The following is a 26,437-nucleotide window of genomic DNA, read 5'->3' on the forward strand; positions in this document are numbered from 1 at the left end:
CACCCACATATCAAGTTTCTGAGGTTTTTTGGAAGCCTAACAAAACTCCTTTTCTTAGTCACAAGGTCTCTTTTGCCTCATTCTGCCTGTCAAAGGATCATTTTATATTTAAGTCATTGCAACACTATTTCTAATAATGGATATTCTACTATATTGATAGAATAGTAGATAACTCTGTTACTGCGTTAAGATTCAACAAAAACCCCCAAATTTATAGGGAGTATTGCTTTGTATGCTTAGGTTGTGTTCAAACACAACTGCTGAACACGCAAACATACCTTAAAAGGGACTGAGGTTAGCCAATGTGACACTCAACAACGAAAAGACAGGATGGAGGATCTGGGAGACTACAGGTCATCTCAGCATGACCTCAGTGCCCAGCAGGTTTGAAACAGATCATCTTGAGTTCTGGACAGAATGTGCAAGACAATCAGGCAATCAGGCCCAGCCAGCACAGGGTTAGGAAAGTTAGATCCTCATTGAGCAACATGATCTCCTTCTATGACAAAGTGATCTGCTTTGTGCATGAGGGAAAGGCTGTGGGTGCTGTCTATCTGGACCAGAGCAAAGCCTTTGACTCTGTCTCCCATCGTTTTCTCCTAGGGAACCTGGTTGCTCATGGCTTGGATGTGTGTGTTGTTTGCTGCATAAAAATTATCTGGTAGGCTGAACCCAAAGAGTGGTGGTGAATGGTACCAAACTCAGCTGGCAACAGGTCACTAGTGGTATTCCCCCAGGGCTCAGTACTGGGGCCGATGTATATTTATTAATATAGCTGGACAAGGGGATTGTGTGCCTCTTTAGTCACTCTGCAGATTACACCAAATTGAGTGGGAATGTTGACATGCTGAGGGTAGGCTGGTTCTGCAGAAGGAACTGGATTGGTGGTCCAAGGCCAGTGGTAAGAAGTTCAACAAGGTGCCAGGTCCTGCCTTTGGATCAAAATAATCCCAGGCAGCATTAGAGGCCGGGGTAAAAGTAGCTGAAAGCTGCATGGTGGAAGAGGGCCCAGGGATGCTGAGCATGAGCAGAGCCTGAGCATGATCCAGCAGCATGCCCAGGTGGACGCAAAGGCCAACGGCATCCTGGCCTGTATCAGCAATTGTGTGGCCAGCAGGACCATGGATCCTTGTTCTTGGCACTGGTGAGATTACACCTCAAACTCCAAGTCCAGTCCGGACTCTGCAGGAGGACACCGAGGTGCCGGAGCGTGTCCAGAGAAGGGCAATGGAGCAGGTGAAGTCCTGTGAGGAGTGGCTGAGGAAGCTGGAGCTGCTCAGCCTGGAGAAAAAGAGGCTCCAAATACAGGGGTGACCTGATCACTCTCTACAATTTCCTGACAGGAGGCTGCACCCCGGTGCGGGTCTGTCTCTTCCCTCAGGTAGGAAGAGCTGCGCCAAGGGAGGTTTATAGGGAATACTACAAAACATTCTTGCACATAAGGCTGGTGACCATTGTAACAGGCTGCCGAGGAAACTGGTTAAGTCACTGTCTCTGGGAGCGTTAAAAGAAGTGTAGAAATAGCGCTGGATTCTACTAGAAATTCTCGGCTGCAAATGCGTATGTACTACCAGGCCACACCAGCAGGTCTGGTCTTCCCCTCAGCGGGCGGGCTCCGACTCTTGGGCAGCCCCGCTGAACAGAGCTTGGAGCCCACACGCAGCTCCCGCACCGCGGGGCGAGCGAAGGACGAGCCCGGAGCCGGAGCGCGGAGCCCGGAGCGCGGAGGCCGGAGCGCGGACCCGGAGCCGGAGCCCGGAGAGCAGAGCGCGGAGCCGGAGCGCGGAGCCGGAGCCCGGAGCCGGAGCGCGGAGCCGGAGCGCGGAGCGCGGAGCCCGGCCGGCCCCGGCGGAGCGGCCCCGCGCCGCCACCGCCGCGCCGGAAGCGGCGGCGGGCAGGTACCCCCCGCGCCGCAGTGCACTGGCCACGCCCCCCGGCGCCGCCCGCCCCCGAGCGGCCGCTGTGGGGAGGAGAATGAGGGGGCGCCGCGGCGGCGCTTCTGCTGCAGCCGCGCTCGTCTGACCGGGCCCCGCGGTCCCCGCCGCTTCCTCCGTACGCCCGGGGCGGGGGAATCGCGGGGAGTGGATGCCTAGCGGGCACCCACGGGGCAGAGACCCGCGGACGCCATGGGCTGCTGCAGCTCCGCCGCGCAGGTGAGTGGCCCGCGTTCCCCTCCCTTTTCCGGCCCTGCCACACCTGGCCCCGGCCCCGCTGCTGTGTGTCCCCGGCCCCGGGTCGGTCCGTGTCGCTGTCCTGTGGCTGCGCAGCCGCTTGTCCCCTCCACAGCCGCGCTCTCTGGCGGCCCTGTGCCCCTCGCCGCGCAGCTCGCCTCAGGTTGGGCTCCGCTGCGCTGCCTCCACCACGGAGCCCCGCTTCCCTGTGGGAAAAGCACCGCTCTGCTGGCTCCCACCACGGAGCCCCGCTTCCCTGTGGGAAAAGCACCGCTGTGCTGGCTCCCACCACGGAGCCCCGCTTCCCTGTGGGAAAAGCACCGCTCTGCTGGCTCCCACCACGGAGCCCCGCTTCCCTGTGGGAAAAGCACCGCTCTGCTGGCTCCCACCACCGAGCCCCGCTTCCCTGTGCCACCGCACCCCCCTCCTACACCTGTAGCGCCGCTCTCCCGTGGCTGCGCACTCTCCTTCGTCCCAGTCTGTACCCACACTCTGCCACTGCTGGAAACCCGTCGCTTTCCCTCCCCACTTCACCCACAGTTCCTCCACCAACAGCTGTGCCCTCCCGTGACTGCGAACACCTTGCTTTCCCCTCCCGTAGCCTTGCTGTTTCGCGCTTGGGTACCATCCCCGTACATTCACTCGCCCAAAGCCTTCATGCACACGAACTGTGCACCCTTTTGCTCCCTCTGTAGCTGTGCTTTTCCCTCTCATGGCTGTGTTCACCCCCACCATAGCTTTGCTCCTTACCATGCTACGCACTTCCACCCTCTGCTTACTGTTCTGAGTGCTGCTTCTCCTGTGGCTCATTTTCATCTTGCCTCTTCTTCCCCAGCCCTTGTTTGGCTTTGCAGTCTGTGGCTTAGGCTGCTCCACTTCCCTGCCATGGCTGCAGCTGCAGCCCTCCCGGTTCTCACCTGCCATCCTCGCAGTGCCTTGCACCACTGTCCTGTGATCCCCACCCCAGCTCCCCCCTGCCGTACCTCAGCACATCTCCCTGGGTAGCTCTGCGTGCCCTGCCCTTCCCTGCAGCATGTTCTTTGAGGTCCCTACTACCCAACCCGACAGAGAGAAGCTATAGCTTGGGAGAAAAGTCATCAGGCCCAGGGCATCCCTCAAGTCCACTGCCCCTGGAAAGGGAGACTTCTAATCCCAGCCTCCTTCCTCACTCACTGGCCAAGGGTTCAGGTGCCTCCCTACACCCATTTCCCTGTGTGTGATTGGTCCCGTGCACATCTCTTGTTTCCGAGGTCGGGTTTTCTTTCTTCCCCCTCCCCCTTCGCTCTGTTTTGCCCGTACTGACTCCTCTTCCACAGTCGGGAGCTCCACCCAATGCTCCAGTTTGTGGCTCTGCTACCCATTTTAACTTTGCCTTTGAACAACACAGCCAAAACTATGCTGTTTTTTTTTGCGTGGCTCTTTTCTGAAGGCTGTAATACAGACAGTCACGGCTGATGCCCTGGCTGTGGTTTGCTCGCTTGTAAATGTTAGTTTCCTTTGCCTGTATCACTTGCAGTGGCTGAATCCAGCTTCCAGCAGACTGCTTATGTGGGAAAGTCCGTTTCTGCTGTCCCAGATGACTCATCACAGAGACGAGTTTTTGTAGCTCATCCGTTCAGGCAGACTTTTATTTTTATGTAAGAGCTCTGTCCTTCCAATGCAGAACACTGCGGAGAGCTGTCCAGTTGCAATACGAAACATCTTTTCTGTATAGCAAATATGCTGCAAAGAGGAAGGCAATCAGCTTTATGGTGCATGAACAAATGATTTGAATTAAGAGTGAGATACATGCTAAATGTTAGGGGCAGATTTTGAAATTGTTCAGTCACTGCAGTGGAGTGCCAGAGGATATTGTGAATTGTGTATTGTTTGAGGTTTGCTAAAGAAACCCCATATGTTAGATAAGCATCTGTCAGGAGAGGCATAAAGAAAGCTGATACAGACTTGAAGCACTGAATGAAGTGATGTTTTGAATAAATGTTTTCAAGTCTTTTTCAACCTTATTTTCTGTGATTCCTGTCCAATTTGCTTTTATTGAGTGTTTTCTAGGCCCTTTCTAGCTCTTCTATATGAATTTGAGTCACAGTTCACTCATCTTTTCTTAAAGGAAAATGCAGGCTTATTTGTGGGTAATGTTAGAGGATGCTGGTTTGCATATCTAGCCTGTTCGTGGATTTCAGGTGACTGATTTTGGGTTTTAGCGAAATTTGTGTTCTGCTGCGAGGTTGTATGATGTTAATAGTATTCTACTAAACTTTACATTTGCCTTCCTTATGTATGGCAAGATACAGTACAACAATTGAGCTTTGCACCCCATACACATATGACTGAAGTATAAACAATGGCAGTTTATTTAATTTCCTAACCATGTCCTATCATCCCTTTTATAATGAAAAAATTGTTGTGTTCCTCATCTACTATGGTCTTTGCACTTCCTCCTCTTACAGTTTTCCTGGTCAGGGGTCCATCAGACATTCCTTCACGTTTTCTCACCCACCTTTTGCTTCTCCATTTGTAGTTTCATATTGGTCTTTGACATAATTGCTCCTCTTATTGTGAACACCCTCATTCCTTACGCCTTTGTTTTTCAAGTAGATTTCTCATTAAGTTTATTTTTCAGTGCTCTAGCGTATTTGATCTTCATCTGCTAATCCCTGTTTCTGTTTCTGACAGAAATGATTACTTCTGTTTTGATGCTAACAACCATCTTATCTGATTACTGCATCTCCAAGTCCTTTTGTCATGACTGCCACCTTCTCCTCTCATTTCTGATAATTTCTTTGATAATTTCTGATAGATTTCTTTGTAGTTTTATTCATTGCTTTTATTTCATACTCAATTATCCATTTTTCCCCCTTGGTATGTTTTCCAGTTACTTTGCTTTGCAGGCTGTCTGAAGGCCTCTGTCTTAGGCCTTTTCCTATGCCTCTTGCCCAGCAGAATCTAAAGGTTTCCAGAGAAAAACTGATTAGAATTGACATGTTTACCTTTATTTAGCACTATTGATTGCTGCTTACAGAGATGTATTCTCATGTTTGTTTTCTGCTTTTTCTGCCTTTTTAACTACACAAAGCCCTATTCATTCAGTTTTTCTGTTTTAATTTCACAGGTTTTTACATCCTGCTGCTGTCTAATTCCCTTCCTGATTTTATTCTGAGCTGCTATTCTCCATCCTTGAAAATAACAGCACTCTAGTCTGTTTACCTTATTTTCCAAATTCCTGAACAGAGAAATATATGGTTGTTGCCACACATTCTTTCCTCTTCATATTAAGTAAATTCCAGTCCAGATTCTGTGTTGTGCTGAAATTGTCTCCAGTTGTCTCTCTACAGGCTTTTTGTGCCCAGGGTGCAAGGATTCCATGTCTTTCTTACCCTCCTTGGTCTCTGTTGCTTTCAATAGCATATGTAATCCTATACCACATGATGTCTTGTTCTCCCTGGGTTGTGTGTAGTGCCACAGAATTTTCTGAGCTGGAAGGAACCCACAATCCAGTTGCTAAGTGAGTGGTCCGTAGAAGGATAGTGCTGTTGTTTTGCAATTATTCATTGCCTTCTACTCTCTGATTATTGTTTATTTGCCACTACTCGTCTGTGGTTATACTTCCAATCTTCCCCCTGCTTTTGTTAACTTCTTATTTTACCAAATTTATCAGCTTTATCTGTTAAGAGTCATGTTAAATTAAACTTATTACGACCATACCAGATTTTCTTCCAGATGAGCTAATTCTTTCTGTTGCTCCACTGCTGTTTTGCCTGTTGAGGTGATTAGAACTGGAGTACTTATTTTCCAGTTTTTCTTATTTTCATTTTGGTATTCCATGGTTGCACAAAGTTCTTTCACTTCCCCTGGTGTAGTATTTTCTATGATCCCTGCTACTTCTTTATCATCCCAACTAGAATTCTTCTTTACTTCTTGTTTCTTTTCAGTGTTATGTGTTGTTTCTTCCTCCTTTTACTAAGGCGTTGTCATCTTTTTTCTTTAGGGGTTTGTGTAATTCTGTACTTATTTAGGATCACTAAGGTGTCATTTTTTTGTGCTTGCTGTCTCTTTACTATCACCATCTTGAACCTTGAGCTTGTAGAGAAAAGCTTGTGCAATGTCAGCTACATCTTAGCAGTTGTCTTAAAGCAGTCTTGTTATCTATTGTTCGTTATCATGAACAAATCTTCCTAATATTTCTTTGAATTGTTGTTTAGCCAAAGTTTGCTATCCTATATGAAATGAAAACCTGTAAAGGAAGGAAGAAATACTGAGGTGGGATTTCTGTCTCCTGTTTGGTATTGCTGTTACCTGTCAGTACCTTCATGTTGTTTCAGCCCAGTGTCCTCTCTTGGCCTGTATTTATCATGAGATGGGTGCTTTCACAAGAAAGGTGCTTCTGTCTGGATGCATCTCTTTTGTCATGTATCTGCTGTGCAACAAAGCTTAAATTCCATCTTACTTTTGATAGAGGTAACTCTAGTTTGAGTTTGTGGGTTTTTTTTTGTATGTGTGTGCTATTTTGGAAATTATCTTTTCTACTTAAATGTAGGGATCTTTTTAACAAATGGTGCAGAAGTTCTGAGTTGTTAAAATAATTGCTTTTCTTTCAAATCCTTATTTTTACTGAGAAAGAAAAATGGAGTTGAGTGCTGGTATTCTCTTCCCTGGCTTTTCATTATTCTCCTTTTCCAGTGATATTTTCTTCTATGTCACAGCATCAATCCATTTTAAAACTGGATTTTAAGGAAGCAACTGTTGGAGTTCATTACTCCTATGTTGCCACAACTGTTAGGCTGTGCTGTAAATCTATTTATTTGAACTAATCCGTATAGGTTCTTTGTTTCTTTTTAAGCAAGAAACTTATCTTACAGTATAACTCAAATTGCTCCATTATCTAGTTTATAGCATAGTTCTGTAAAGTTTGCATTGTTATATCTGAGGGGACAGAAATTCATAGATTGTGAAAGGGAATGACATGTGAGGAGAGACAGACCTTAAACTGCCTTCTCATGGAACAGTTGTAACACAAAATCTCCCTTCCTGCTGTTCTACAATGGTAGTAGCTGATAGTAGTTATAAGGTGTGTTTGCTTTGGCAGCACGTTATAGGAAACAAGACAATTTATTCAAGTCTTAGTGTTTGTGTTGCTATTGGAAAATACTTTGTGTGTTTAACTCCTAATTTTTTGCAAAATTGAGTAGTTCTGAGGAATATCTCTTCCAACCATTATGGGCAATACAAGACTACTAATTGTACATCAGCCGCATATCTTCAGTTGTCAGAGGTTCTTGCAGTCTTATGAGTTTAAGAGGCATCAAAACGTGCCTGCTTCATTCTGGGCATTGGGTACCATCGTGGAAGAAGACTGGACAAATAATGGTGAAGGGACACAGAATAAATTGTGAATTTTCCTTCCAGGAGATAGAAAGTGATTTCCCTTCCAATATATTGACAGTAGATGAGGCTTCTGTTTTAGCCTCTGGTAAGCAGATATTGTAAGAAGGATGAAGTGTACAAGCTGGATCCAAGAACATGCTAATGATAAGGCATCTCATGGAGTTGCTTCTGTATTTCTGGTCTGTAAGCTCTGTTACTTTTCTGTGAAGCATGAGATGTCCTTTTATAAATGCTGTCACAAGCAACTGCACAACCTGGGCAAATAATTCCTTTTGATCTTGACATAGAAATATTTCAACTACATAGATACTTGTGAGTACTCTATAAAATTCATTGAGTTTTTCCTACTGAGGACTAGCTGATCTGAGGTTCAGACTACCCTTCAGTTGTATCACTTAAAATTTGTAGGTAGTGAGTTATTTCCTTTACTTTGTCAGGTAATTCAAACATTGACATTTTAAGAGCTTCAGGAAGTGATAGCTTGTACTAGGAACAAGCATGGGACATAGCAAAAATTACAATTTTTTTGCAAAAAATTTTTTTTGATGAAATGAGAACAGTTTTGGAGAAGACTGATTATCTTGTAGTGATAATAGTGAATGCTAAATCCAAAACTTGCTAATCTATTTGGCATCAAGATTGCTGTCAGCCATGAGAATTTTAGATTAATAATTGTGAAGGTATGTTAGGTATCACCCAAATGATGGCTTTTATTTGTGATTGTTAAGTAGTGAAGTTGTTAACTGTCTTTATGCTGCTTTGAAGGCAAGCTTTGGCAGTAACTGTGCATCCCTTTGCTGTATTTGCACTGACTAATTTTTGTTCCTATGAACTTAGCTCAGTGATTTCTTTTGTGAAAAATAGAACTTGCAAACCAATTTAACAGAAACTGTGTATTTGAAATTTTTTTTTTTTTAATCTTTCCCCCTCTGAAGCAGCTTCTAGAAAATTGTGTAAATGTTATGCTTATGCATGCTAAAAATGGTTATGCAGTGTTGTCAGGCTACTTCTACCTGTTGATTAAACTGATTACTAATTTTTACCTTTGTTTTGTGAAACTGTACTGAAAGCTTGGCTATAAATTTTTAGAGCCAAAAGTTTTTGAATATCTAATAAGGTTCTTTTAGGTCATTCTACCACTTCGATGTTTTCCAGACTTCTGCAGTAAATAGATGTCATTGCATTCGTTGGCCTGCTTTTGCTAGGTCCCTTCTTCTTCTTTTCTTTTTTCTTTTCTTTTTTTCTTTTTTATTTCATTTTTTTTGTGGGTTGTTTTGGGGTATTTTGTTTTGTTCTTTTAAATCTTCTAGGCAAGCCATTTTCTAATGTGGAATAGAAGTGTACATTTGTATGACAACAGCCTCAAGAGCATCTGTATGTATATTTAAGAAGAGAAAAGTGCCAAGTTAATTTGAAGTTCAGCTTTACAGTCCAAAACTTTAGTTTTTTCTGCTTTAATATTTCAACACCCAGTATGCAATGCAGTATAAGAATAGACTATGATTGCTGGTATCTTGGAAAGCTGATTCCATACTGCACTTTTACATGCTAGTTTCTAGCAGCTGCTATTTTTATCAGTAGTGTTGCTAGACTATGGTGAAGAGCATGAGCAGAATATGGTGACTTGTACCTGATAATATATATTGTGCCTGCTCTTAATTAATGTAGTTAAGGCAGCTGTCTACAGCACAAATGAGAACAGGCCTGTTTTGTTTTGGTTTTGTTTTAAATCAGAGCCACTCTTGCTGCACTCCAGATATTTGACAGAGGAAGAGACCTCTGAATGTTGTATGCAGATCTACAGAAACAAAACAGGAAAGTCATTTAAGTACTTTGTTCAAGGTCATTGTAACCAGGTTCTGCAAATGCTTTGTCAGACTTCCCCTAGTTTGTAGTGAAAAACTGCAAAATTATTGTCTAGTTATAAGGAAATATGTTTATGCAATAAGCTAAGGGCCTGATATATTTCCTTTTCCATTCTCCTCCCACTTTTTCTTACATAAATCATATGGAGCTTTCTTAGTATTAGTTCCTGTTAATCTAATATACGTTCAATGTCCTCAAGTGCTGCCCTCTTATTATATAATCCTGAGTGTTTTTCTTTTTTGTTATGCCAGAATTTTGAACATATAAGCCCATTTGTATTTAAGCAATTTTGATTTTCACTTGGCAAACACATTTGAATATAGGATGCATTTTGAAGCAGTGTGTATGAAACTGCTGTGAATGTCCCTGTACGTGGCAGCACTGTTAGTTCTCACAGCAGTGCTGTGCAGGCCATGAGCTCCTAATGAGCTGCGATTTACATGAAGACAGTGCAAAGAACAGGAACAGCGTTTTCTATGGAGTGTGCTCCACATCTCATGTGGAGATCAGTAATTGGAGAGCTCTGCCCTGGGATTCCTGGTAGGTTTTTTGGGTGTCCTGCGATAAAGCTAACATTTGAAAGTAAAGTGTGTTTTTCATTGCATGTTTTACTAGTTGTAAATTAGAAAATATTTTGTAATTTGGGATTTGCAGTCTGTAGAAGTAATAAAATTTGGAATTTTGTGACAAGCAATGGAAAATTCAAATGTAGTGCAGTAACTTGGTATGTGCAAAATGTCTTCAGAAGTGAAGAAATGTTTTGATTTTTTTGGTTTTGTGGTTTTGGAGGGGGAAGTTGTAGGTTTTGGGGGGGGTTGTGGTTTGTTTTGGTTTTGTTGCTTTAGGTGTTTATTATTGTTATTGTTTTGGTTTTGTTTGCTTGACTGATTTTTTATTAATGATTAAGAACCATGGAAGTACCAAAATTGCTTTGAGATGGATATTTTAAGCCCCTGAAAATATTACTGTGATAATTGTAAAATATCCTTATTTATTGCTGTTTTGAAATACTTAATAATGTATAATGAAGAAAATAAAACCACAACTAAATACTTTTGAGACTTGAAAAACAGGACTTTTGTCTGCAGATGGCCTGATCTCTAAGCTTCAGAACTGCAGCAGGTGTGCTGATTATGTCAGCTTTATTTAATCATCTGTGTTATGTTTCAAGATAAATATTTAAGTTGTTGATTGGGGTGGAGGTATGTAATCAAGGAGTTTTGAAGCAATATTTAGTATGAGTTGACTAAAGACGAATGGAAGATGATCTACAACACAACATATAAATGGAAGATGATCTACAACACAATATAACATTCAAGGGTGAAGTCTCTATGTATTAGTTTTCAGGGTAAACATCCTTATATTACACCATTAGTAATACTGTAAGTGATACATTATGTGATCTCAATTTTGTTTACCTTATGTTAAAAACTTATAAATACTGCTGGTACTATTAGCAAAATAGAAGATGTGGACATATTGAATTAATGGTATTCTTAATATCTGAAGAGAAGCAAAGGATAAATTCATTACCTTTTGGTGGATAAAGCAGTATTACACCATCAGAAAACTTCTTGTAGCATTATTTTTGAGTTTCATACTTGTAACGGGCAGGTGGATCTTTTCAGTGGACAGGGCATTAGAGAAGAGGTTGTGGATTGTGAAGTTGTTAGGAAAGTAAGGATATGGGTGCCTCTATGTAAAGTACAATAAAATGCAATAAAAATACAATAAAATAAAATATGGCAGTAGGTACAAAATGCGACTAGTGTCTGCTTTGCAGTAAATTGAAAAATACACTGTTTTGTAATGAGATTGAAGCAGAAATTCTACAAAAATGGAATGCTGGACTTCACTGTGACTTGCATGTCCTATTATGGAGTTCCTTTTGGAATTATCCCAAGGTGTTTTGGCTTCTTTCTAGAGATGACTGGGACATGCTGCAGCAGTGCTACAGTGACAAGCTCTTTTGTCCCTTTAAGTGGGAGACATTGCTTTGGTTTTCTAAGTCTCTGGCAACTCAAGCTTCTGCCTCCCATGAGAATGCAACCATTAACAATCTCTTTGAGGTTGGAGCAATAGTCCTCTTTCCCAGAGGTAGATCCAGGCCAAGTCTACACTAATAATTATTTTATCGTGTTTATGGAGGTATTCTAATCGATACAGTGTAGTTCATTCTTCCGGGGAGCTGGTATGGTTTAGTAGAGTAAAAGTTTGCACTTGCTAGTGTGATTTCCTGTTCAGTAGTAATGGAGGTGTACCAATAATATGCTGTCTGAATTCATGATAAAGTGCTGTAAGCTGCTGTTTGTTTAGTGCTTTGTGTGAGCACCTTATAGGTCATGCATAGGAAGTCTGTAGGGAATGGTGAACATTTTAACTAAGTCATCTGTATATATTATTCTTAGGCTTCCTGGTGGAGTAAGCTAAGGGTTTTTTATAAATATGTAACATGGTTAGTAATGTCATGAACTGAAAGTAGGCTTCATTCTTCAAGACTTTGTTGTGCACACTTAGTAGATGCACCACGTGAAAGTTTTATAGAGACAACTAGTTTATTTGAGTTTTATCTTTGTTCTCTGAAATGTACTTCTGTGGAAAATTGAATGTAAGCTTGGGGTGAGGACTTGTGGTCTCTTTCTCTTTAGGCTCTAAGATCAAGGTCTGTTCAGAGGGGAAGAAGTTTCATTACAGTAATATGCAGCTGCTGCTAGTTCTTTTAAACAGCTGCATAATGTAGAAAAGTACCATGTCTTGGACAGAAAAATGACGTCTCTGTTAAACCTCTTGCATTGGAAACAGTTTGGTAAACTAGTAAATTATGGCTTATCTTATTTGTAGGCAGAATGCTTCACAGTAAAGGTCAACATGTAATTAGTACTGTTCTTTAGTTTGTAAAGATGTAAAATGGGTAAAATAGCATCTCCTTAAATGTCTGTTAGGAAACACTGATAAATGTTTCAAGAACTCTCTTTTTCTTCTGTGTGGGTATGTTTCAATAGCATTTGAAGGTGCAGGGTTAAACTTGGCTTGCAGGACAGCTTCTTGGTCTTGGATGACAGCTTCTTGGATGACTTCTTGGTCATCACGTTTTTAACCTGGCTTGTCCAATTCCCAAGGAGGCATCCTTATATGTCATTTGGTGGTATGCACCAGTATTGCAAATGGACCCTCCAATTTTGAAAGGTTGAACATGCATCATAGGTGTGAAATTTATGTATTCTATACTCACAATGCTACTGGAATAAACTAAATGCTATTTATATGATCAGGTGAATCAGTGGTACTTTATCAGAACCAGTCTGCCTTCTAGGAAAAGTGGATGTTGCAGGACTTTGGCAGTTTCCACAAAAGATGTCAATTGGGATCAAAAAAGATACAGATCAAAAAATCCTTTTTTGCCTGTAAAGGCCATTTATTAATGCTCTGTGCACAGTGGCTGTTTGTCTTCTATGAAGTTAGCTACCCAGTAATTTCTGAATTTTAATTTAAATAAACAAAGAGCAGTTATGTCTATTTACTCTTCTGTATTGCATTACAGTTGTATGTATTCTGGGTCAGGATGTTACATCAAGGTGATGAAACAATAGAGAATTTAAAGGAGATGTAGTTAGATGAATATGGTTCTTGGGATAGGGTTTTGTAACAAATTATCTTAACATTAGTGTACATAACTATCTGAATGAAGTTGTGATATTTTTCTTACAACCTCATGTTTGTATACAAATTGGAATACTAACTTATACTCACTAGCTAAAGTGGAGCCTAGAGTCTAACCTCTAGGCTCTGACCTGTAACTCCTTTTCATCCAGTGGTCGTAACTGATGCCAGTTTTTCACTGGGTTGTCCTTAATTCGGCCCTCTTGCCTCACTAGCACCTGAATTTTCTTCTTCTTGAAACAAGTAATCTGACCACCACAAGACATTTTCTTTCTGCTTCCTGTACTATCATGATGTTGCGGCATCATCAGTTGATAGCAGATTCCTTCTTTATCCTTATCTTTGCTACCTACCCATGGCTTGATTATCTGTATATGTAGTGCTGCAGATGTTCTCTATGGGCTTCTTGCTTCAGTCTCATCACTCCCAAATTTTACATTGCATGAGATACGTTGTGTTCAAAATAAATTCTCTGTAGCTCCCTGCATCTGTAATCTGTTAAAATGCTGTGTTTTTTCATCTTTTTATGCTCTTATATGGGTTTCATTCTGGTTATGGCACATCAGTGCTTGTATGGCAGCATCCAGTACTGCAATTACAGTTTACAGTGAAAGTGGTTTTGGCTATGGTGGTTCTGGCAATTCCTGTACAGAAGTATATTGCAGTATGCAGAGGAGACCTACTCTTCGGTGCTGCAAAGGTATATTTTGTAAGTGGCAGTAATAAAGAAATCTGGAAGGGGGATTTCTATTTTTGTTTTGGAGTGATTGGATGCAATGAATAGCAAGAAAATAACCTCTTTGCATTTGCATGCAAGTACTTTTAGTCTGGAGAATGTATAGTTCTGAATTCAGCTAGGAAAAACCAATAGTTAATGTCATGACATTCTTCCTGCTTCCTCTTTTGCAAGATAAGTCTTAATTGTAGATATCCATTTTTCTAGTGTGTAGTTCTAAAACATTATTTTAAAATTGTGGCACCTGGGGGTTTTGATTTGGTTTTGAGTTTGCTAAGTCTTGTGCAAAATGGATAGATGCAAACTTCTGAACATGCTTATTTTCGTTCTTGAGTAAGTAACTTATAAAATCAGCACAGAAGAGCTGTTATGAGCAGCACATGTTCCCAACCTGGAAGAGAAAGACTGGTTTGCCAGCCTTTCCCTTCTGACTGATAGTGCTGCAGATTCTCTGTGCTTTCATGACAGTACATGCTTTGTTAGTGGCAAGAATACCCTTAGAGACCATAGTATAAATTATGGAAGCTGTGTTTTAAAGGAAAACTTGAAATGAATCTAAGAATTTCCATTTTTTTTTCTCTAGCTTTCTTGCATAAGCAAATACTGCAGGCTCCTAATCTATCTGGAAGAAAAGCTAAAATGAATAGAAATGCTGATTTAGGATATCAGGCAAAGCATGTCTGCTAAAATGTTATGGCGTTTCAGTCACAATGGGTACAAAGCACAGTTTACAGATTGCAGAACAAACAACCTCTGTTAGGCCTTACATTGACCATAGATTAACAATTTATGTCGCCAAAGCATGAAAATCAGTCTTGAGTAAATGCTTAAGGGTGTAGAGTACACAGGGAGCAATCACTGGAGAGACACAGACACCAATATCAAAGACAAGGATAAAGGACTGTGAAGCTATGGAACAGGATGCATTGGGAATCCACAATACAAGGAAGCAACTGGGAAGAAAACAGTATACAGATAATGGTAGCTAGCTTGGGTTTTAGTGAGATCTGGGGACAAGAAAGATTGGACAGGCTAGAGGAGAGAGGTGTTGTTTTAAACATGTATAATTTCACACCTTGGTACCATGCTAGGTGGTTGGATTTTAAATTAGTAAGTGTCTAGTACCTGTTGAGTTTCCTCCTACGAACTCTTTTGTTTAGAATACCTTCCTGGGTTTTTTTTGGGTGAGGTTTTTTTGGGTTTTTTTGGGTTTTTTTTTTTGGTTGGTTTTTTTTTTTTTTGGGGTGTTTTTTGAATTTGTTTTGTTAATGCTTTTTTTTTTTTTAAGTTGGCTTTTTTTCAGCATAGTAAGAACCATAGGCAGAAAATTAATTTATCTGTGTAACTTTCTGACTATGTTCTATGTTATGGCATTTCAAGTTTCTTTTTAACATAAAAATTGCAGTCCACTTAGTAAGTAAAATGGATTACTTAAGGTAACTGTGACTAGTCAGACAACTGAAATCCTTGCCAGAGCTATTCTAGAGACTTTTAAAAATCCTATTAAAAGATTTTGTATGCAGATGGTAGAGAGAGGATAAAAAAAAAAAAAACCAACAAAGCACACTCTGCAATGCATTTTGCTGCTCCCTCTTTTGCCAAGGGCAGTTTGCTCTTAAGACGGCAGCTGTAGCTGAAATTTATCTCTGCTGTTTGTAAATAAAAATAAATTTTAAAAGAATTTAGAGTTCTTGGAGTGAATTTAGGAATAGGGAGCATGAAGCCTTACATATTTCATGCAATTATGATTATGCTAATTATAACAACATAAATGTCACAATCTTGTTGTAAATGTTAAGTTCAAAGTGTGTTAGTTATAAGTATGAACCGCTAGGATCAGAAGATTCAGTTTATTAAATGTGAGTTGTAGAGTGCATAATGTGACCTTTTAGCACCTCTCACTACTGGTTATTGAGGAAAAGCTAAAGAAGTTTTACTGTTCAGAACCTACAGTGAATTTACAGTTTGAATTAAAGTATTTTTCACATCTATAAAACTATATTCATCACATCTGCAAGTGGAACTTCCTTAATAAATATTGCAAAATTAGCTTGGAATTCCCCAATGCAAAGTTGGACTACTTAGAAAACTGCATTTTTTGAAGTCTGATGCATGCTGGATTTCATTTATTTACCCAGCTTTTAGCTTTCTAATGGTAGTATATGAAAAGGTTGCTTTTTGCTTGTGCTTAAAAAAGCCAAAGTTATGGATACCAAAAAAATCACCTTGCTAATACCATGCAAGTTACATGCTACTGCTTGTTTGGTTTTTTTTTTTTTTTTATTTAATTAAAAATAGACAAAATACATACTGGAGATAAAAGCTGTTGACATTTCATCCATTCTGTGCTAATTCAGTACTGACATTTGCTACCTTGTCAGCAAAATCTTGAAGATTCTTCAGTCCGTGGTGGTGGCGGACGCAGCCTTCCCCGAGAGCGTCTTGCAGCAGTGGTGGGAGCCATGAGAGCACCAGCACACACTGACACACACACATGAATAAACTCAACAGGATGACACACGAGGGTCCAGGCATGCAGTTCCAACGTGCTTTATTTATTTCAGGCCATGCTGAAGGCATCCAAGGGCCAAAGATGGGAGGCAAAGGAGAGTTTGGGATATAAGCACAGAAAAAGAGGGGGCAGAGGAGAGCGTCAGGGATCCAATGAACTGAGGGCTCAGGAGTGGTATGCAGGGAATGCCAGGGTGGATAGGTGGAGACAAAAACCACTGGGAAGACAGGGAAGGGAGAGCTAACAGAACATGAACATATAAGGGTAAAATGGGTAAGGAAGGCCAATGGGCTGATGGAGAGGACAGAACTGAGACAAATTAACATAGTGCTAATGTTGATTAGCAGAGCACCTTGGGGGAAGCTTCTTTCCTCGCCCTGAGCTGTGAGGAATGCCCAGAGCCTAAGGTGTATCTATCCAGAAAATTGCTATTGTATTTTCCCAGTAGGGTCACAGGCCTCCACACTTCAGAGTCTTAAGAAAAAAAAAGACAAAAAAAGCCCAACATAATTTCAACAGTTTATGCCCCTATGCCCCATGGTTTGTCTTTGCAGAGGACAGTTGTATATGTATTCTCATTATATCAGTCCCGTTTTCTTCTTCAAGGATTAAAACTGTGTCTACAGCTTTTGTGTTTCAGTCAATATATCTAAAAATACAGTGTTTGGGAGCCTGTTGAAAAAGCTTGTCAGTTTAACTGGTATTTTTGAAAGTAGCTGTAATCAGTATTTTTGATATAACTAATTCTTATTTGCTGGTTAGTTTTGTGTTATAGCTAGTGCTTATTCTTTTCCTGAAACCTTTTTGCCTAAATGACTGTTTTTAAGTCTCTTAATTATCTTAGTGATGTATACATACTTGAGACTTTTACCTCATGAGCAGCAAACTATGTGAATTACTTACAGCTACCTCCATCATTGAGTATTCCAAATTTAATTATACAACTTTCCTTTCTGGCACCATAGCAGTACAGATGAAGGATTTCTTCACTGAAGTGTTAAGCTCAGCTGCCTTATGGCAGGTAGAAAACTATTCCTTAAACAGCAATTTATTGCCTCCTTTCTACATACATGGTTCTTGTTCAGCCTGCCAATAGTATTTGAAAACTTAGGGGTCTTTGAAAAGTTTAATCCTTCCTGGAAATCAGATTACTGGAAGGTATCTGTAGAAGACTGCAATAGGCGATATTGTTAGTTTCATGCCATTGATTTCTGTTTCCTGTTAAAAAGATTAGTGAAAATAACCTGTATTTTGGATAAATATTTGTAAATTTCTAGATAAATTAACTATTTTCTGGGTAAGTAACTATTTTACATGAGCTTTACTTTTTAAGTCTCTCAGCTAAGCTTCCTCAACTATCTTGGCATTTAAAGTTGGCTCCTGCTGTAGGTAAATTACCTGTAGAATAATTTTCTGCCTTTTTCTATTATAAGCAGACAATTAAAGTGTTGTTAACCTCATCTCTCTCTTCTCACACAAGAGTTCCAAGCGAGAGTGGAAGCCTCTGGAAGACCACAGCTGCACAGATGTACCATGGCTGTTCTTATTCATCCTCTTCTGCATAGGAATGGTAAATGAAACTCAGATGATTTTGTAAATGTTATATTGTTAAAGAGTTTGCATTCATAAGAAAGGAATTTTAAAACCTGTCAGTAGCTTAATCACTGGCAAAAATCAGGATATGTTTACATGGGAAGCATCAGCTGTAGAACAGAAATAGGTACATATCCAAGGTGGGGATCCATAATTTATTGTTGGTGCCAATTCTTGCTCCAGCTTCTCTTCATCTGAAACTGTGGTCTCAGTGGTAGGTGGTTTTTCAGCGAGGTGAATTACCACTTGCTCAAGTTCTTTATGCATGTCCCAGAAATGAGAACTGGGAGTCTGGTAAACAATTCTGTGAATCACAGTAAACTTTTTTGTGAGAAACAAAACTATCAAAGAGTTAACTGAGCTTTTGTTTATTTGTTAATTTATTTTTATTGTATACTTAGTAGAAGCAGTTATTGTTAAAAAAACATATTACTAATAAGATCTTTCTTCCAAAGTTTTAACAGTTTTGTCCTCTGTCATCACCTTTATCAAGTCAGCCTCAGAACACTCTACACTTTTTATAAAAGCCCAAACCTCTAAAACCTGCAGATTAATGTAGAAGTACACTTTCCACCTGGTTTTGTTTCATGGACCTATGTTTGCCACTCTTCATAAACAGAGAATGTCCATTGCTGTTTTGTACTGCTGTGTTGCAAGCACGTGTCCTCAGGGAGGTTTGGGACTTAATGTGCTCTTAGATTTCTTTTTGGCTCTCCCTCGGGCTCTGGTGTTAGGAATAATTCCACTGAAAAATTTCTTCTACTTTCCCCAGGGTGTTTTTCAATGGTTGGGCTTAAAATGTAAAAGTTAAATTGATTATTTAGAATCATATAAATTACGTTGTCACTGTAATGTGAATATCTTAAAATTGCAAAAAGCACAGTGCTTCCTGAAACAGCTAGCTCTCTTTTGTATTTGGTTTCTTTTCTGTTTTTGTTGATGTTCCCTGATTATTTGGCTATACTTACCTGTTCCCCCAATTATGAATTCGTTTTCTTGCATGAGTGTCCCAAATTTTCCTGTCTGAGCAATGTAATATACTGACTGGGTCACATAGTACTGTTCTAGGAGACTTCACTTGCAAGGTGAACCACCCACATTTTCACTGTTCCTTGCCAATGTCATTACCTGTTGTCATCATTTCATCTGGTCCTGCCACTGCCATCTGCACTTGTCTCAGCTGTTTATTGCACTTCCACGTCTCAAATCTTAGTCTGTCTCACATGTAAAATCAGTTCCTTGGTGGTACTGGAGTGAGCTGATTGTTCATTTCTCCCTGTCTGTAGTTTGCTAATGAAGCTTTTGGGCTAATCTCTTGTTTGCATGATCATTGCCTTAATCTAGGTTTTGCTTGTGAAAGATCTCTGAAAGTTCACAGCAAGACCTGCCTAGTTACAGTATTTCCCACATTACTTGGATGGTCTGAACCATCATGCTTTGCATCTCTTTCTTTCCTGCATTTAAAACCAGCGTCTGAAACCATAGTGGCCTTGACCCGGTCACTTCCTTTAAGAGGATTTCCTTAAAAGAAACTTGTGTTAGACAGGCCTCTTCATTCCAGCTCATCTTTGAAAGTACTTAATTTAAAGCAAAGAAAAAAAAAATCTGAAAGCAAGAAAATCTGGATTGTGTGGAATTGTCTAAGATGCATAGCAACCTATCTCTGCTTGTAGATCTCCTTCACTGCCTGCCCTTGTGTACTTGCTGACCTCTCCCTTCTGCTTCATGCCCACTTGCTGATAGTATGGCTTTTAAATAAACCACATACAGGAGTCATAACTCTGCTTGTATCCAGTATTAGATGTCTGAATCCCCTTTTAGCTTGCATTCAGTTTTATTATTGCACAACAGTTCTCTGATAGTCCTTGTCTTTCCCTTTCCAGTCTGAAAGAATTTTTAGACAACCTCTGCTTAGAAATAAATTAATAAAACTGACTTTTCCCATCTTTCAGAGTATTGGTAAACTGTGGGGTTTTTGTATTCTTCCAGGGTTTTATCTGTGGCTTTTCAATAGCTACAGGAGCAGCTGCAAGACTGCTTTCGGGATATGACAGTTATGGAAATATTTGTGGACAGAAAAATGTCAAGGTGGAGGGAATAGTCAACAGTGGTCTGGACCTCACACACAAGAAGTAAGTATGTAATACAATTTTTGCATTCTCTAAACCAGGAAAGGTAAAACCTTTCTTTCTTTGAAAGTGGTTTTAAATAAGGTGGCAGAAGGGATGTGTTGACTCATTCCTACTTGTCCTTTGAAATTTTTCTCACTTAGAGGGCAGCAATCTTTTGTAATAAATAGCAATGTTAGACTATATGTTGGCAGATATGCGATATGAATGCAGCTAAGACATTGAGAAATTACTTTTTCTCAGTATCCATTTCATGTAGGGTATTGTACTAGGCTGATGAAAAATCGTGTTTGTTAGAGTTTTAGGTGTGACGAGTATTCTCAGATTTGGGAGCAGTCTTTGATACCAGTGTTTGCTTTTGATGTCTGCTTGGTTTCTGCCACTAGGTGTAAGGGGAGATGAGATATATCTGGCACATGAGAATAAGACTTTAAAATTTAAACTGTAGGTGTAATGTATGTATGTGACTTTTGGAGAACATGCACAAAACTTTAGAGGTGCACACAGCTTTAATTAAACAGTGTCCTGTTAAAACTCATACTCAAAGTTCAGGTTCTTCCTATCTGTTTTACAGGAAGACATCACACTGCTCTCAGACAAGCTCAGAGTCCTTTTGTACAATTTGGGAAACTTAAGGAAGTAAACTGTTTAGCTTAGTACAGTGATATTAACAAAACAAAAAAAGTGTTCTTTTTACCATCAATTACTTCAAGGAGCTAAAAAGTTACTAAATTTTGAGTATGATAGCCTTTTGATTCACACTTTCAGACTAACAGAAGATTGATGGTTTTCCAAAGTTACTTTGGAAGGTTGCTGAGATCTGCTAATTTTGAGTTGCTATTCTAAAGACTCCTAAGTATCTCATTTAAGATTTAATGTAGATACATAAGTGGCGGTTACCAGAAAGATTTGAGATAAATAAAATGTCTGGAACTTTTTACTGCTATCTTTTGTCAGTAAAATAATTTCTTAATCTAATCTGATCTTTCAAGAAGGTTGAAAGATTTAAAGTTTATACAGCAGAATTTTCCTATTTTTTACAGAAACATTTTAGCACTTTCTAAACTCACGTGTATACAGTATAGAATTGTGATTCTAGTGCTCTGAGAAAAAATGCAAATTTTAAAATTGTAATTTTAAGCTTACCCTTAGGAGGAAATGGTGTCTGAGTTCATGTGAAGGTCGAGAAATTCAGACACCTTATTGAAATGTAATAATTAATATTGTGATAGTCTTCTACATGTGACGTGTCAGATCATCACGTGGGGAAACATCTACCACTAAGTAAATTCATCTTTTAAATGCAAGTTCAAAAAACAGCAGGTTAAAAAAGAGACTGTTTTAAACACAGCTATTTGACAGAGCCTCTTGTTTGTCAAGATGTCTTAATGAGTTTCAAAAGAATTACACTTTTCTAGTAAGTATGTTATAGCTTGAGGCATGATCTAAGCAAATTAATAGATACACACATATGAGTTAGAATCATCTCTATTTGGTTAAGAGCAAACCCTCTGAGGCAGATTATTCTTTAACTGTTCACATGAAGTGCCTGGTATAGTCCAAGGTAATCCAGTTTTGGAAGCGGTTGGTTCTTATATAAGTAAGTGATCCTTCCTTCTCTCACACCTCATAGTTTCTTCTGAAAAATTGCCAAGAAAATTAAAAAAAGCTATCTGCTTTGCATCTTTCTCTAGCAGATGGCGTTCCTACAGTGTCTGAGGTGGAGTTCATGGGAGTATTTAATGCTATTTTTATAGGAGCATTTAGCAGACAGACGGTAAAAATAAACTCTTCTTTGTGCCTGTACATTTCAGTTTGTGTAGAGAAAGAAAAGACTTGAAAGCTCCACAAATGGGGCTCTGGAAACATGAAGTTATTCTCATTTCATTTTGCTTCCAGGGTAATACCATTTTCATTTCCTAGTCCAAGGACTGAAAAGTTAAATCATCTGTAAAAGTAACATTTTCTTCCTTGTATATGACAGCAACCCATAAGCACTGTAATGTGGAAGTGAAATTGATGTGGTCTGTGTGGATATGGAAATCTGGTGGTAAAGGTAAAGAGCAAAGTTCTCACAGGGATGTGATTTGCTCTGTGTACATCAGATATGCTGAAACCAGTGAGATGAAGTATTGGGAAGGAGGATTTTACAGCCTGGTCTCATGAATGAAGAGTGGATCAGTCATCCTTTTGTTTTTACAAAGTAACCACAACACACTTTAATAGTCTGTTTTCTACAGTCAGACACAAGATAATACTCTAGATCTGTCAATTAATTCTAAATAAACCTATTTGCTTCAAATAAGCTCCTTGCTTTACAAGTTCTGGTAGTTATAAAGAGTTTAAAAAATGACCTTTTATTTGCAAATAAATGGTAATCACAGCAGTCAAATGCAGGTCTCTGAAATGCCAGTTCACTCTGGTTTTTTATCACCAGTATGTTGTTATTTGGACAAAATTCATTTTGTGCTGTCTACTCAAGTACTAGGAGATGTGTGTATGATGCTATGGAGAATAGTTAGGGTGGCATTATGCCTGAGCACATGCCTTTGACCCCAGGAAATGCTTTAACTTTGGGTAATGGGAAAACCCAGGTTTTCAGGATGGTTTGCAGCATGTACACAGAGAATTCGGTTGAGTGAAACTATATATGCCCTTCTGATGAAGAAATTTTTGACACTGGACTCTCATCTCCATTAGATGGCACAGATCAATTATGATATCTGGTAGCTCAGTCTATGTGTCTTGAAAAAAGAGAGCCTGAACAAAGAAATACCTGGGGCATTATTAATACAAGCACTATTAGGACCTCGAGTGGTTTTGCTTTTCATTGGTTTGCTGTTGTGTTGCCAAGTGGTTGCCATGTGGTCATCTTCATACCCTCTTAGGCTGTTTTTTTGGGGAGTTTTACTTGGCTCTCTACTCCATGTTGCAGTATGGACATTACAGCTCCTGTAACATGCCTCATGGGCTGTGCACTCTAGTTGTTAATTTTTAGGTAATATTTAAGATGCTAGTTTTGTCTAAGTGTTATTAATGTTCAGATTAGTAGCTCTCAATTTCACCTTATTGCTCTACAGCTACCTGAAAGGATGGAGGAATCAAGCTCCTCCCCCAGATAACAAGTGACAGGATGAGAGGAAATGGTCTCACACTGTGCAAAGGGAGATTTAGATTGGACATTATGACAATTATTTTTTGCCAAAAAGGTTATCAAGCCTGGGGAAGCGGTTGAGTCACCATTCCTGGAGGTATTTAGAAGATTATTTATTTATTTAGTATCAATTTCGCGCTTAGGGATGTTGTTTAGTGGTGGACTTGGCAGTACGTTTACTATTAGAATAGATGATATGAAGGTTCTTTTTCAACAAAAATGATTCTATCATTCTAATTCTGCCTCGTTTTACTTTTAAGCCATTCCCCCTTGTCCTTTCACCATTTGCCTGTGTGAGAAGTCACTTTGTCTTTTACAGAAGCCCCCTATAAATACTGGAAAGCTGCCAAAAGGTGTCTCCACCGCCTTCTTTCTCTTCTCCCAGATGAACAGTGCCAACTCTCTTAGCACATCCTTCGTATGCTCCACCCCTCTCATCATTTTCATGTGTCTTCTCTGCACTGTTCATGTCTTTCCTATACTTTCCTCTGAGCATCCTGGAGCTGGGTGCAGCTGGGGGACCCCTCTGAGGGCAGAGTAAAACTTGCCTTGTTAGTCATGCTTCTTTTTATGAAACCCTGGATATAGCTGGCTTTCTGGGTTGCAGATGTACATTGCTAGGTCATGTCCAATTTTTCATGCACTGGTACCTCCAAGTCCTTCTCTACAGGGCTGTTACTTCATAAAGATGCAGAAACGTGAATATGTTGTAAATCTACTATATTGATTTTCAAATACATATTTTCATTTGCAGTGTTGAAGCATCTCTAACAATATGATTACTTAGTTTATGTCCGTCTTTCTATTGCTGCTATGTTACTTCCTTATTAGAAAACTAGTCTATTGCTGATTGTAAATATCTGAAATTGCAGCACAAAGTGTGTAATGATATTCTAGAGAGAAACAAAACCTGTCCTGTGGTGACACAGTATGAAATTTTCTGCAGTAAAATTACTTATTTTCTACACGTAAGCTTTATAAACAAAAAAAATTAACTTCTGTAATGCTGGTTCTTTGAATTTTGGTTCTTGTTTTAACTGCAATGAAGTAAAAATAATCTTACTTATCTTACTTGTGTCTTCCAAGGACACAGATTTGATAGCCTGGAGTTTTCTGTGCAGCTCTTTTCAGTGCACTATACAATGCAGTGTTTGAATTACATGTGGTGTTTAAGGCTAAGCCCACACTTCTGTCAAAACTGTATCGGATGCTGTAATTGTATTGTATTTCTAAACTTCCAGGTTTGAGTTAGAATACTAGCATTTATTTTACAAAATATTTTGGCGATTAAAATGATAGCTTGACCCTTGAATTGAAATCATGATAGAAGTGGGAGGAGTTTTAGCTTGCTAATAGTGACATTCCTGATTTGGTTTCCTTAGCAAAATTCAGAAGACTCTCTTGTCCAGGAACTGGAGTCCAGTCCTACAGCTCCCAGAGCCCAGGGTCTCTTCCTAGGCTGAGGGATAGACAGTAACATATGGGACATTGACATAGCTGGTTACACAGACTGGCAGTGATAAGGTGTGGCTTCAACAGTGGTACTCAGAAGCACAGCCATGTCCCCTCCTCCTCACAGTGACAGAAGAAGGACTGACAGTGGCAGAAGGTCACTAGGCACACACATGACACTTTCCAGGTCCACAAGCTCACATACATTTGCAGATTCTCCAAGTACTAGCAGAGCACCTTATCCACCTTATGGGTTCCCCCTTCTCATCAGCTGATCCAGTTTAGTGCTAAGTACCAAACACTCAAGCGCTCATTCCACAAGTATCCCAGACCCACAGTTTCCCTCAAATAACGCCACAGACCCTCTGCCCACTCAACACTTCTTACCTAGAGCTCCCTACTCACCATCTCATATGGCTTGGAGTTTGCTAGTGAGTTATACCAGAAGCTGAACTCAGTGATCCTTGTGGGTCCCTTCCAACTCAGGATTTTCTATGATTCTATAATTTGCATAGATTGTTCTGGAGAAGGTAGAGGTGCTCAGCCCCATCAAAAGCCAGCACCACAAGGGCAATGACCACCTGTGCTGAGTCTATCACCTCTGTAGCTGCTTTTTTTGTGGGCACACATTGTTCCTACCCTGGCAGCTCATTGCCAAGACACCTTCCCTGCCCCTGGCACTGAGACCCCACCCACTTCAGTAGCTAAAACCACAGTTCTGTGGCACCTAAAACTCCTGGTCTGATTCCAGCTGCTGGCACCAAATCCCTCACACCTATGTCAGTCCCCACAGTAGCTGCCACTTAATCCCTGCAGCACTTGCAGCATCCATGTTCATGGGATAGAGACTAGAATTATGCAGAGAGAGAGTTAAAAGCTTTACTAATAGGACAAAATAGACTGCAGTGATCAGGTGCTGAGGTTAGATAATGTACTGACCAACATTAACTTGCATGTGACTTTTACCTTTTACACCCCTGTCTGCTACCCTGTCCTGTGCATGTTCCCTTAGCTGCTGGCAGGGTCCTACTGACCCCTCCTACATTCTGCACTTACGAGTTTGCATCCCTATCAATCACAAAGTCCCTGTCTGCATTTTCTTGATAGCCCATCTATTACTGTAATTGACTGGGTTTCTTTCTGATTATAGTTTTTATTAATATTAAGTAGATATGTTTTCTGTCTATTGCCTTGTCTCAATTTGGCAAAGTCCTTAGCCAGGTATTCTTACTGAGAAATCACCATTTTAATAACCATTTTCATAATCCACATATCCTTACCAATTAGTGAGACTGACCAGATTTGTTCCCATCCTAGCCTCCCTTGCCATCTCAGTCAAGTTTGACTCTGTATGTTCTAATTGTAGCTCTTTTGACCAGATACCGTCAGAGAAGTAGACACTCTCCTGCCATGTACCCTTATTGTATGGGATAACAACTGGAGGAACTTCAATTAAAACTGCTATTGTATGTCCTGGTATCAACTCAAGAGTATTTTCTTTGAAATTAAGGGAAAACTGAAATTAAGGGGAAAATTGCTCGCTTACAGTTACTTTTATTGTGTGTGCGTGACAGAATTTTCATGTTTACACTTCTTTTTCAGACTTCAGTGGTATATGAAGTCCTGAGATGTGTAATGTGTAAGAAGTAAAAAATAAATAGGGATGGATGATTTCACTGAGATGCTGACAAAAAAAAGCGTGTTTTAAGAATGCAAGTAATCTATTACCATGTTACAGTTATTTAGATGACATAAGTTTTGATGGACTCCTAAGAAAGG

The 26,437-nt window shown here is 40.1% G+C and overlaps 1 protein-coding gene across 2 annotated transcripts in view; it reads left to right on the top strand.

Moving 5' to 3' along the window:
- The first annotated feature begins 1,965 nt into the window (after positions 1-1,965).
- SLC44A1 (solute carrier family 44 member 1) overlaps positions 1,966-26,437 on the top strand; it is a 70,355-nt gene continuing 45,883 nt past the window's right edge. For both annotated transcript variants that reach the window (XM_021534838.3, XM_031507450.2), the window contains exons 1-3: positions 1,966-2,153; positions 17,811-17,900; positions 19,913-20,055. In XM_021534838.3, the coding sequence (XP_021390513.1) occupies positions 2,127-2,153; positions 17,811-17,900; positions 19,913-20,055 (260 nt within the window). In that variant the 5' untranslated portion in view covers positions 1,966-2,126. The remainder of the gene's footprint in view (positions 2,154-17,810; positions 17,901-19,912; positions 20,056-26,437) is intronic.

The sequence above is a fragment of the Lonchura striata genome, chromosome Z, assembly GCF_046129695.1.
Source record: "Lonchura striata isolate bLonStr1 chromosome Z, bLonStr1.mat, whole genome shotgun sequence".
NCBI classification, from domain to species: Eukaryota; Metazoa; Chordata; class Aves; order Passeriformes; family Estrildidae; genus Lonchura; species Lonchura striata.